The sequence below is a fragment of the Hordeum vulgare genome, chromosome 6H (assembly GCF_904849725.1).
Source record: "Hordeum vulgare subsp. vulgare chromosome 6H, MorexV3_pseudomolecules_assembly, whole genome shotgun sequence".
Lineage (NCBI taxonomy): Eukaryota > Viridiplantae > Streptophyta > Magnoliopsida > Poales > Poaceae > Hordeum > Hordeum vulgare.
Window position 1 is genome coordinate 552853206 of NC_058523.1, and position 13555 is coordinate 552866760.

Below are 13555 nucleotides of genomic sequence, written 5' to 3' on the forward strand. Positions count from 1 at the left end.
CCACCATACCTTAGTCCGTCGGCCTTTTCTTTGGTCCTGATCCTTTCTATGCAACTTTTGTGGCCTATTTGCCCTTGTTGTTTTCTATAGGATTTTCTGGACTTCTTTTGCATTGTCGATCTACGTCCATCGTGCCTTATCCGCCGAGCTTCTTTCGCCGACGGTTGTCGTGGACTATGATTTTCTGCACAATGCTTTATTCTCTTGATGTGCCATCTTCTTTTGACAACCCATATTCTCTTGATACTTATGTTGTATCTTCAAGTGATGCGGTGTCTTCCTCTGATGTGCCATCTCTTCGGTGTCTTCCTCTTGATGTGCCATCTTCTTTTGACAACCCATCTTCTCTTGATACTTCTCTTGTATTTTCAAGTGATGCGGTGTCTACCTCTGATGTGTCATCTCTTCGTTATCTCCTTCGGCGACTCGACAAGTTTTGAAGACTCTTCATGCTACGACGACACTCTCAAGACGCGGATTTGGATTATCATTTTTTTTAGCATTACACTTCTTCAAATGCAATGTTATTGCATACGCTTTGCATTTGAGGGTGGGGGGGGGGATAGGAAGTATTAGTATTGGTCTAGGAGTATAGGAGTCCTTATTAGTCTATTAGTATTAGTCTAGGAGTCCTTATTAGTCTACGTTTACTTTCCTTGCACGTCAAGTCATGTGTAATATATATATGCCCCTTGGGCCTTCAATATAGATAAGTTGCTTTCCTAACACTAATGATGTTCTTATGAACCCAGAACAATAAGAAAATATGTGCTTCTTAATCAGCTGATCTATCCATGTTTTTTAACTTGCCAAGTTCAAATTCATAAAGGGAAGACATTGCACCACTGATGTTGACATTTACCTGCAATTTCATGTATATATATGCACAAAAGATATGAGGGTTTGTTCTGTTAAAACATATGCAATCCAACGAAAATTATAGTAACCAGTACATTCAAACAAGAAAATCCAGCTGTCACACCCAAAAGAAAAGTAAATGCTTAATCTTCCAGATGATAAGACTAGTCCAGATGATATCAACCACAACCCAACATTTTAACTTCCTAGAAATATCTCTCCTTGACTACTTCCAATGTTCCCAGAAGCGTCCTGTGAAAGAAAACACACAAATAAAATGCTTGACTGACTCTGCCTCTCCCCAGAGTTCTGATGTGCATTCTCCAAGGCAACCATCCACTTCGTTGCTTCCGTATCCCAGTTCCATAGTTTGTTACAGCAATGGATCCCCTTCCCATACACACAATCATCTGCCTTGTTTGTTGGTCATTTTGGTTATTCCCATTCTGTGCATCATCCGGCAGCCGTCTTCTTCCCGACAAGCCGCTTTCTGCTGGAAGCACCATCACCTCCAACGGCGGAACTTTTGCCCTGGGATTCTTCTCCCTGCCCAACTCCGGCACAAAACAATACTATGTCGGCATATGGTACAAGAATATACCCGAAGACAACATTGTGTGGGTGGCCAACCGTGCTATGCCGATAGCTGATCCTTCTTCTGCAACACTGGCCTTCACAAACGGATCCGATATCGCCTTGTCAGGCACCAACGGCCAGCTTCTGTGGACAACAAACATCAGCGCCACAAGAAATTCATCGTCAGAGGCGACTGGTGGAGAAGCCACGCTTGAAAACAATGGGAATTTTATCCTTCGGTCATCACAGGGCAACATCTTATGGCAAAGCTTCGATTACCCGACCGACACTCTTCTTCCAGGCATGAACCTCAGAGTCACCCACAAGACGCATGCACTACAACGGCTCATCTCTTGGAGAAACTCCCAAGACCCATTCCCGGGCAACTTCTCATATGGTGCAGACCCTAATGAGTTTCTGGTTCGTTATGTATGGAAAGGCTCAAAACCATACTGGCGAAGTGCAGTATGGAATAACTATTTGGTAGTCGGGCAGTATATCAAGAGTATCAAGTCCACATTTTACTTAACAATGCAAACCATAGATGATGAGGTCTACATTTCCTTTGGATTACCAGTACCAAGTGTATCCTCAGTTGTGCTAGTGAAGATGGACAGTTCAGGCAAGATAAAGACACGAGTTTGGAATAGCAACATGTCCAAATGGACTGACCTGGGGTCAGAACCTAACCAGGACTGCAACAAATTTGGATACTGTGGTCCATTTGGTTACTGCGACAACACACAGCCTATTGTGGCATGCAAGTGTCTTGATGGCTTTGAGCCAAACAACAAACAAGACTGGACGGCCCACAGGTTTTCACAGGGATGCCACCGGACGGAATCACTAAGATGTGGTCAAGAGGATGGCTTCTTAAATATGCCAACCATGAAGGTTCCCAACCAGTTCTTGCATGTCAAGAATAGAAGCTTAGATGAATGCATAGCAGAATGCACCAGCAACTGCTCCTGCACGGCGTATGCTTACACCAATATGAGCACCAATGCTATCAATGGGGATGGAATTAGGTGCCTATTATGGATTGGAGATTTGATTGACACCGAGAAGCTCCATGCACAAGGAGAAAACCTCTACATTCGGATTAATGGATTGAAGGGTACAGTTTACTGTTTCTGTTTCTCTGCTTGCGTTAGTAGATATACAGTATAGCCTCTATTTTGCGGGTTAAGTGGAGCTCCAGAAATATACCACTTAGTGCTATCTACAATGTCAGTACAAGTAAGGTTTAAATTAATAGTGGACGGCAAATAAGCATATAAGATGTCTGTGAATCACTACAATCTTCTTTATATGAAAACATAATGGCTTATCCAATTGGAGGGTGCAGATTAGCAGCCATTGGATGCAGAATGAAAATATGAGCATGCAAGAGTTGGCAATACTGAAGCTCAAGTTTTTTAAAGTTAGTTAGTATGTAAAACACATTCATCTGAATAATATGAACTGCTTCTAATACATGTTTCAGACACCTGAGGTGTCTGGAAACATTTGTCCAGCCGCGAACACAGTTGTTCTGAAGTCTATATATATCCAATCTCAGTCAATGTATAGGAAGTGAGCCTAGCTCATATGGGCAGGACCGTGAATGTACGGTGCCATCACCCTGGTTTGACTCGTATTTCTTTGGACTTCAATTTGTGTTGCTATCTATTTCCTATTAATAGAAAATGTATTGCTTAAAGAAGTTCATACAATCCAAGATAATATACAAGATATACATGCTATCTGATAATATTGTATAAGAAGCTTGGGCTTGCCAACCACTCCATCCAGTTCAACACAAGATGGTGTGCAGGATTTTAATTTTAGGTATCAAGCATAAATTTTGTATGTTCCAAATGTTACCATACTCGTGATGCTATTGTTCATGTGAGACATAGATTCCTTGAGAGTCAAGATAATGTGTATGTAGTTCATACTTGTAAGAAAAAATTGGCTTGTGAAACTAACTACTTAGCAAATGTTTAGATCATGATTGCTTACAGACTGAATTTTGGCAGATAAAAAGCGGAAGAGCACTGTTTTAAAAATCACACTGCCAATTGCGTCAAGTTTGCTCATAACCATATGTGTGTGCCTTGTTTGGATATGCAACTTGGGAGGTAGGACACAGCTCCATACTTTTCTCTGTGTATTTCCCTTCAAGCATGTTTGCGCCGTCTATGTACTATATATGTTCCTTTATCATAATGTTTGCATCAATTTTCCCGATAGGCAAACAAAGAAACAAGAAAATTTGGAAGAACCTGATGTCAGGAACTTCAAGCACTTCTGTTGAACTTCATGATGGAAACTTAAAATATCCTTTTATTAGCTTCAAAGAAATTGTACTTGCAACAAACAACTTCTCTAACTCCAACATGCTTGGACATGGAGGTTTTGGCAATGTTTACAAGGTAATGTGAAAGTTTCTCTTATAGAGCTGCATAACTGTATTTCCGTCTTGTTTGACCTAAAACTATCAAGTGTCCAGGGGACATTAGAAGATGGTACAGAAATTGCTGTGAAAAGGCTTAGTAAGGGTTCTGGCCAAGGGGTACTGGAGTTCACAAATGAAGTAATACTCATTGCGAAGTTGCAGCACAAAAACTTGGTTAGACTTCTCGGTTTCTGCATCCATGGAGATGAGAAACTATTGATATACGAATACTTACCTAAGAAAAGTCTGGACGCCATGCTTTTTGGTATGTTCTGCTTACGTCTTGCCAAATTTCAGTAAATAATTAGATCATCCAGAATGACTGATGTTATCCCTCAATTAATACTATTGATGCAGATGCCACACTAAAACAGTTGCTTGATTGGCCAATAAGATTCGAGATAATCAAAGGGGTAGCTAGAGGACTTCTTTATCTCCATCAAGATTCAAGGTTGAAGATAATCCACAGGGATCTCAAAGCAAGCAACATATTATTAGATGCTGAAATGAGCCCTAAGATATCTGATTTTGGTATGGCAAGGATATTTGGCGGAAATCAGCAGCAAGAAAATACCAACCGCGTTGTTGGCACATAGTAAGTGATATACTGCATGAGTGATCTTTATACATTATTCTTGTGCTTGACCAAAATTCTGTCCGATGCTCCTAACTGGGATGTGCTTCAAACAGCGGTTACATGTCACCTGAATATGCTTTGAAAGGAGTGTTTTCTGTCAAGTCTGATGTATACAGCTTTGGGGTTTTACTTCTAGAGATTGTGAGTGGCTCAAAGATCAGCTCTGTGCACCTAAAAGCAGACTTCTCCAGCATTATAGCCTATGTACGTACTATGGCATGTTTGAATTTTTGTAATTACAGTAAATATATGCATCCTGAAAGGGATAAGAATGGATGCAGGCATGGAGCTTATGGAAGGATGGGGACACGAAGGATTTTGTTGACTCGTCAATTGTGGGGAGCTGTTCATTTAATGAAACTATACGGTGCATCCATATCGGACTCTTGTGTGTTCAAGACAGCCCAAATGCGCGGCCACTCGTGTCATCAATCATGTCCTTTCTGGAGAATGGAGACATTTTACTTCCACCTCCAAAAGAGCCTATGTATTTTGCAGAAAATAACTATGGTGCTGATGGAGAAGCAGAAAATACTGTGAATTCTGCAAATACCATGAGCATTACAGCACTAAAGGGACGCTAGTACCTGGCAGGCTAATTTCTGCATATGTCATGGATACTTTTTACAACAGTATACCAGATAAGAAACTGGTATTTGTCTTGAAGAACAAGGATCTTTTTCTTAATATAGGTAATGTATTTCAAGTCCAGTAGCTCCCACAGAAAAATGGGAGATGTCGAAATGTTCTTATTAAAGACCCTTCTCACCAAGAAATTTGGATGCATGAAAGAAGGCAAGTTAACCAGTTAAAATTCGGTATGCTACAAAAAAAAGGATAGTAGAATTGTATATTTCTTAATTTTGCATGCAATATGTCTCTTAGTTACTATGGAGCTTTTTATAAGTACTATGGAGTTACTGGATACGTCAGTTTATTTACTGTGTCAGACTAAACAATGTTTGTGAAGTCTGACGGAAATCATGTGGAAAAGTAACTTCAAATTACATTCTTTTTCGGCTCGACTTCAAAGCACATTAGAAAATGTACAGAATGGTTACCTTTACCTGGAAAGAAAAAAAAAGACATCCAATCACATTGATTCAGAATGCTTAAACTGTACTGGTGCAATATACCCTGTGACTAAACTAGTGACATCGGTCCAGAAACAAGAAAAATTTGTAGGAGAATCAATGTGAACTGTTAACAAAACTAAGGTTACGTGCCGCCTCTTTATTGGGTTATAAACACTCTGTCATCCGTCTTATCCCCAAGTCTCGGTGTGCAACGCATTCGCTAACAGAACTAGGGAAGTTTGGTAGGAGAATGTGTGTTTTTTTGCAGAGCAGAGGTTCTTCAGTTCATCAAATAGCAGGTGAAGCCCAGAGAGCAAGAGGCTGAAAGCAAGATGAGGGCGCGATCCGATCTGCAATCTGCTGATAGCACTGCTCCTTGAACTCTGTTCAAACTAGCTTTCAGGAGAGCAGAGCAGCACCCATGAAGATCCCTTTCGAGGGGTATTAAAAAGATAAAATGTTGATTTGTGCAAATCGAAATGACATGGCAGTGGCTGGTCTCTTCCTGCAGGAATTCCCACAAACACCTTGTGGCCCACTCTGGCTCGCTGCTCACGGGCATTCTCCGTCGAGGTTTCGTTAGCAGAAGGCACCCACCTCTGAGAAACAAAACAACTAAGTCGATTCACAGTTAGAGGAGCACGCACCTCTGAGAAGCTCTCGCTCCGGCGGTCCACCCGGGCCGGACGGCATCGCGCGCTAGGCCGTCGGTCGGCGTGGCACGGCGGCGCGTCTTAGCCTGCTCGCCGGCCACCGAGCCCACGCGGCCTGCGCTGGCTGGCAAATGTGGGGGCGGGGAGGAGGAAGAAGGCTGCGCCACCATCATTTGCTCCTCCTCCCGCCGGAGAGCACCCGCCGCTCTGCTCCTGTCTTTTATTTTTTCCTGTCGACCAGCCATCCTTCTTTTTTTTATTTTATGGGCTCCTTCATTCCTTCTTTGGTGGTGATCGGCCCAGCCCAGCCCCGCCAGGCCCGGCCCATCCAGGGTTATGGGCCTGGCATTCCACGAAGTTTGGCTGCTCTATCACTCTATCCGTTTAAACTTTTTTTTCTTCCTAAAACAGCACAACTGTTTACACCTTTTTTTTTTCTTCGACAAGCCTTGACAAAACACTACCTGCTTTTACCAAAAAAAAAATGTAAACACTGTTGACATTTTTCTTTTACACGGTTGCTACTACGATCGAGATCCCTTGATGCTGGTAGTGGACGTGGCAGTAATGCCGAGCAATGTACTCCATCCGTAAACAAATATAAAAGGTTTAGATCACTATTTTTAGTAATTTAAACATTTTTATATTAGTTTTCAGAGGGAGTAGTTATTTCTCTGCAGACATCATTGTTTGTAGATTATAGCCAGATACTCCCTCTTTACCCTCTGTTTAATTAAAGCGCAGGTGCATACGTAGTTTTACGTACAATATTCATATAACATATAAAGATAAGCTCGCTCTCAAGATCTTGAAGCACAAAGGGAAGACCATGGAATTTCCTGCACCACTGATGTTCACATTTGCCTGCAATCTCATGTATATACGCACAAAAGATAAGCCAGCAAAATTGAAACAAGGGGTTTGTTCTGTTCATACTTTTTTTTGACAAGATACGAATACGACACATGAAACACTGATGCAGCAGAGACACATCCAGGCAGAAAGAAACTTTACACGACCACAAGAAGAAAGAAAAACATCTCCGTAAATTGCATTTTCTCGTGTGGAAACTGGCAACAAATTGAAGCGGCCACAAGACATATGTAGTATTCCCTCTGTACCTAAATAATTGTAGTTGGGGAGAACTAGTCTAGTTCTCTCCAACTACAATTATGTAGGTTTAGAGGGAGTAGTACATAATTACTAGGGGCGACAAAACAGAGTCTCCTAGCCTAGCTCAAGGCATTTCGACCCTTAGGCTAGAATAACAGGATGCTCCCAAGCATACACCACAGAAGATGCCAACGACCATGAACCCCCAGCCTGCCAAAGATACAGATCTACATTTCTTAGGGAGCAGCTAAAAACCCGTAATCATGAATAGATGATTGTGTGTGTGCTCTGGTTAGCCAGAAATGGGAGCAGCTCAAAAGAATTGTTGTAGGCCAACTGTGTTTCGCCTACAGAACATTGAAATTGTAGGCCAACTGAATATAGGCGGCACTGTGTTTGTTTTAGGAGATTAAATTAAGTATGTTTCATACCCATTATGTTGTTGTAGGAAATGGGTGTGATCTCTGAATTTCCATCCAAAATATAATAACGTCGAACACATGCATAATTTGGAAGAGCCTACCCAAAGGGTAAATAACCACTTACCAGTAAGCAGTAAACCCATGCCCGTTGCGAAGAACGATCTCTGAAGCTAGAGAGTCGGCTATGTCATAGCTGCAGTACTAGATAAACATGCTTATTAGTTTTACACTGTTCAAAAAGAGATCAGTACCATTAACATTCACCGTAAAAAGGAAGTGGTAGTTCTAGTGCCATATGATGATATGACTCGGCAAAACAAGGCCAGATGATCACTGGCACATCGATGTCCCGATTAGTCGAACATAAGAATATCTGCTGAAACTACCTCTGATTAGTCGGGCATAAGAATATCTGCTGAAACTTGCACAGAGTTGCTCCGGCCTTGCAATCTCAGATCTTATGGTTGTGCTTTCACCTCCTCCGGTGCAAAGAAACATTTCTGAGTCATAGATTTATGATGGAACAAATGCACTGTGAGCATCTGCAATAACATAAATACGTCGACATCCAAAAAATCATTTTCAGGTGATACAATCTTTTCAGGTAAATGAGGAGACACTAAACAGGTGATACCCTCTATTCAGACAGTTGCACAAGACAGTGGAAAAACACGCTCAAATGTGTAGCTGGCAAACTTCTATAATTGCAAAGACTAGAAAGATCGCATGAGTCCACCCACAGAGTTTGACCTCACATTTTAAAGAAACATGCGCAAGGTCCCTCTGTACATCCAGTCAGGGTCTTAAGATGTTGTTCTGAAACCCAAAAGAAAAGAAATCATGTCCTTCTAAATGAGCTGATCTGTCCATGTTTTTAACCTATCCAGTTATAGTTTACATGGTCAAACAATAGCTGATGCAAGTCCAATGGGATGACCATGGAATTTCCTGCACCACTGATATTAACATTTAATTGCAATCTCATATGTATACGGTCAAAATATAGATTCGTTTCAAGAAACACATCTAAGGTTACATACCAAAACCAGAACAAGGGGTTTGTTCTGTTCATAAACATATGCAATCCAACTAAAATAGTACCAGCAGCCAGCACATTCAAACAAGAAAACCCAGCAGTCACACCTCAAAGAAAAAGTAAATGTCTATTCTAATTTTCTGAGAAGGCTAGTCCGACATTTTCAAACTTCCTAGTAATATCTCTTATTGACTCCTTCCAAGGTTCCCACTTCCCCATTAGCTTCCTATGCGAAAAGTACCACCAATAAAATGCTCGACTGGCTGGCTCTGCCTCTCCCAGGAGTTCTGATTTGCAATAGTCCAAAGATAACTCATCCACTGCTTTGCTTCCATTATCTCGGTTCCATAGTTCGCTACAGCAATGGATCCCCTTCCCATACACATAATCATCTGCCTTGTTTGTTGGTCATTTTGCTTATTGCCATTTTATGCATCATCCAGCAGCCGCCTTCTTCCCGACAAGCCGCTTTCCGCTGGTAGCACCATCACCTCCGACGACGGCACTTTTTCCCTGGGATTCTTCTCTCTGTCCAGCTCCAGCACAAAATATTACTACATCGGCATATGGTACAGGAACATACCCGAAGATAACATTGTGTGGGTTGCCAACCGTGCTATGCCCATAACTGATCCTTCTTCTGCAACACTTGCCTTCACAAGCGGATTCGATCTCGCCTTGTCAGACACCAGTGGCCAGCTTCTCTGGACGACAAACATCAGCGCTGCAAGGAATTCATCGTCAGAGGCAACTGGTGGAGAAGCCACTCTTGATAGCAATGGGAATTTTATTCTTCGGTCATCACATGGAACTATCTTATGGCAAAGCTTCGATTACCCGACCGACACTCTCCTTCCAGGTATGAACCTCAGGATCACCCACAATACGCATGCACTACAACGGCTCATCTCTTGGACAAACCCCCAAGACCCATCCCCGGGCAACTTCTCATATGGTGCAGACCCTGATGAGTTTCGGCAGCGTATTACATGGAATGGCTCAACACTATACCGGCGAAGTCTGGTATGGAATAATAATTTGGTAGTTGGGAAGTATGTTGAGAGTATCAAGTCCACAATTTACTATACACAGCAAATTATTGGTGATGAGGTCTACGCTTCCTTTGGACTACCAATACCTAGTGTCTCAGTAGTGCTAATGAAGATTGACTACTCAGGCAAGATGAAGACACAAATCTGGAATAGCAACAACTCCAAATGGACTGACCTGTATTCAGGACCTAACCAGGAATGCAACAAATTTGGTTACTGTGGTCCATTTGGTTACTGTGACAACACGCAGCCTATTGTGACATGCAAGTGTTTTGATGGCTTTGAGCCAAACAACAAACAAGACTGGATGGCCCGCAGGTTTTCACAGGGATGCCACCGTATGGAAGCACTAAGATGTGGTCAAGGGGATGGCTTCTTAAATATGTCAACTATGAAGATTCCCGACCAGTTCTTGTATGTCAAGAATAGAAGCTTAGATGAATGCGTAGCAGAATGCACCAGCAACTGCTCGTGCACGGCGTATGCTTACACCACTATGAGAACTAATGCTATCGATGAGGATGATACTAGGTGCCTGTTATGGATCGGAGATTTGATTGACACGGAGAAATTCATTGGACAAGGGGAAAACCTCTATATCCGATTTAATGGATTGAGTGGTACAGTTTACTGTTTCTGTTTCTCTGCCTGCTTTATTAGATATACTCTATTTGTGTGTCCAGTGGAGCTCCAATAATAACCTCCTTAGTTCTATGTTCAATGTGAGTACAAGAAAGGTTTAAATTAGTGTATGCAGTCTGTAAATCACTACAATCTTTTTCATACAAAAAGATAATAGCTTATCCAATTGGAGGGTGCTGATTAGGAGCCACTGGATGCAGAATGAAGATATGAGCATGCAGAGGTTGGCAATATCCTAGATCATGTTTATAAAGTTAGTTAGTTGGCAATATCAAAGAACGTCTTTTAATACAGGTTTCAGACATCTGAGGTGTCTTCTAATAGATGTTCTAGTTAGAAAATGCAGTTGCTCCTACAAGTTCATAAAATCCACGCTGATATACAAGATATACATCCCAATAGAAGGAAACTTTCAAGTTCAGGCATAAGTCGTTTATGCCATCTGATTATATTACATAAAAAACTGGGGCGTGACAACCACTCCATCTAGTTCAACAAAACATGTTGTGCCAGTTTTTAGTTTGAAGTATCAAGCCGAAGTTTTGTATTTCCCAAATGTTACCATACTCGTGATGCAATTGTTCATGTGAGAAATAGATTGCTTGAGTTGAAACCATGTGCATGTAGTTCATACTTGTAATAAATACTTGTCTTGTGAAACTAACTATTTAGCAAATGTGTAATCGTGATTGCTTACAGACTGAATTTTGGCAGATAAAAAGCAGAAGGGCAATGTTTTAAAAATTACACTGCCAGTCGTTTCAAGTTTGCTCATAATCATATGTGTGTGCCTCGTTCGGATCTGCAGCTTTGGAGGTAGAACACAGTGCCATACATTCTTGGTGTATTTCCCTCAAGCATGTTTGCGCAGGCCCATGCTCGTCCATATTTCTATGTGATATGTCCCTTTACTATAACGTTTGCATCAATGTTCCTGATAGGCAAACAAAGAAACAAGAAAATTTGGAACAAGCTGATGTCAGGAACTTCAAGCACTTCTATTGAACTTCATGATGGAAACTTAAAGTATCCTTTTATTAACTTCAAAGAAATTGTACTTGCAACAAACAATTTCTCTAACTCCAACATGCTTGGACATGGAGGTTTTGGCAATGTTTACAAGGTAACGTGGAATTTTCTCTTAATTATACAGCAACCTAACTGTATTTCCGCCTTGTTTGACCTAAAAGTATGCAAGTGTCCAGGCGACATTAGAAGATGGTACAGAACTTGCTGTGAAAAGGCTTAGTAAGGGTTCTGGACAGGGCGCACTGGAGTTCAGAAATGAAGTAGTACTCATTGCGAAGTTGCAGCACAAAAACTTGGTTAGACTTCTCGGTTTCTGCATCCACGGAGATGAGAAACTATTGATATATGAATACTTACCTAACAAAAGTCTGGACGCAATGCTCTTTGGTATGTTCTGCTTACGTCTTGGCAAATTTCAGTAAGTAATGAAATCAACAAAAATAACTGATTATCCCTCAATTGATGCTATTGGTAGGAGATGCCATAAGAAAATCAATGCTTGATTGGCCAATAAGATTCGAGATAACCAAAGGGGTAGCCAGAGGACTTCTTTATCTTCATCAAGATTCAAGACTGAAGATAATTCACAGGGATCTCAAAGCAAGCAACATATTATTAGATGCCGAAATGAGCCCTAAGATATCTGATTTTGGTATGGCAAGGATATTTGGCGGAAATCAGCAGCAAGAAAATACCAACCGCGTTGTTGGCACATAGTAAGTGATATACTGCATGAGTGATCTTTATACATTATTCTTGTGCTTGACCAAAATTCTGTCCTGTGTTCAAACAGCGGTTACATGCCGCCGGAATATGTTTTGAAAGGAGTGTTTTCTGTCAAGTCTGATGTATATAGCTTTGGAGTTTTACTACTGGAGATTGTGAGTGGCTCAAAGATCAGTTCTGTGCACCTAAAAGCAGACTTCCCCAGCATTATAGCCTATGTAAGTACGATGACATGCTTGAATTTCTGCAAGTATGGTAAATATATGCATCTTGAAAGGGATAAGAATGGATGCAGGCATGGAGCTTATGGAAGGACGGGAACACAAAGGATTTTGTTGACTCATCAATTGTTGACAGCTGTTCACTTAATGAAATTATACGGTGCGTGCATATCGGTCTCCTGTGTGTTCAAGGAAGCCCAAATGCACGGCCACTCGCGTCGTCAATCATGTCCTTTCTGGAGAATGGAGACATATCACTTCCATCTCCAAAAGAGCCGGTGTATTTTGCGGAAGATAACTATGGTACTGATGGAGCAGAAGAAAATACTATGAGTTCTAAAAATAACATGAGCATTACAGCACTAGAGGGACGCTAGTACCTAGCAGTGCCGTGTGTACTTTGTACAAGTGTATACTGGATAAGAAATTTGTATTTGTTTTGAAGAGCAAGAAGCTTTGTTTTAATATAAATAATGTATCTCAACTCCAGTCTCTAGGAGCCCACAGCAAATGGGAGAGGTCTCAATGTTCTTATTAAAGACCCTTCTCAGCAAGAATTTTGAATGCATAAAAGAATGCAAGTTAAGCAATTGAAATTTTGTATGCTTACGAAAAAGGACAAGTTGAATTGTATATTTCTTAATTCTGCATGCAGTATGTCTGTTAGTTACCATGGAGTTTTTTTTTTGGTAAGTACAAGCGGAAGTAGATAAGTAGTTATAGTTATCAAATAGGTCACTTTATTGTGTCAGACTAAACAGAGTTTGCGAAGTTCGAAAGGAATCACGGAGAAAAGGTAGCTTCGAATCACATTAGAAAAATGTACACAATGCCTACCTAGAAGGGGGGGAAAAACATACTGTCCTATTGATTCAGATGCTTGAAGTGTACAATATAGCCTTAACTAGTGCCATCGGTCCAGAAACAAGAAACTTATGTAGGAGAATGTAACAACACTAAGGTTATGCGTCACCTCTTTATTGGGTTATAAGCCTCCTGCCACCCTTTCATGCTTGCGCGTGCAACACATTTCTTTTACAGAAGTAAGAAACTTCGGTGTGAGAGTATGATTTT

General features: G+C 41.1%; 2 protein-coding genes across 2 annotated transcripts; both read left to right on the forward strand.

Moving 5' to 3' along the window:
- Nucleotides 1-931: 931 nt before the first annotated feature.
- On the forward strand, nt 932-5095 carry LOC123403042 (G-type lectin S-receptor-like serine/threonine-protein kinase B120). The gene is made up of 6 exons (XM_045097017.1): nt 932-2551; nt 3670-3851; nt 3929-4139; nt 4232-4469; nt 4565-4715; nt 4793-5095. The coding sequence occupies exons 1-6, from the start codon at nt 1240-1242 to the stop codon at nt 5093-5095; spliced, it is 2397 nt and encodes a 798-aa protein (XP_044952952.1). The 5' UTR covers nt 932-1239.
- Nucleotides 5096-8744: 3649 nt separating this feature from the next.
- LOC123403043 (G-type lectin S-receptor-like serine/threonine-protein kinase B120) lies at nt 8745-12858 on the forward strand. Its single transcript, XM_045097019.1, has 6 exons — nt 8745-10483; nt 11447-11628; nt 11711-11921; nt 12013-12250; nt 12328-12478; nt 12556-12858. Exons 1-6 carry the CDS (start codon nt 9175-9177, stop codon nt 12856-12858), a joined length of 2394 nt encoding a protein of 797 aa, XP_044952954.1. The 5' UTR covers nt 8745-9174.
- Nucleotides 12859-13555: the final 697 nt, after the last annotated feature.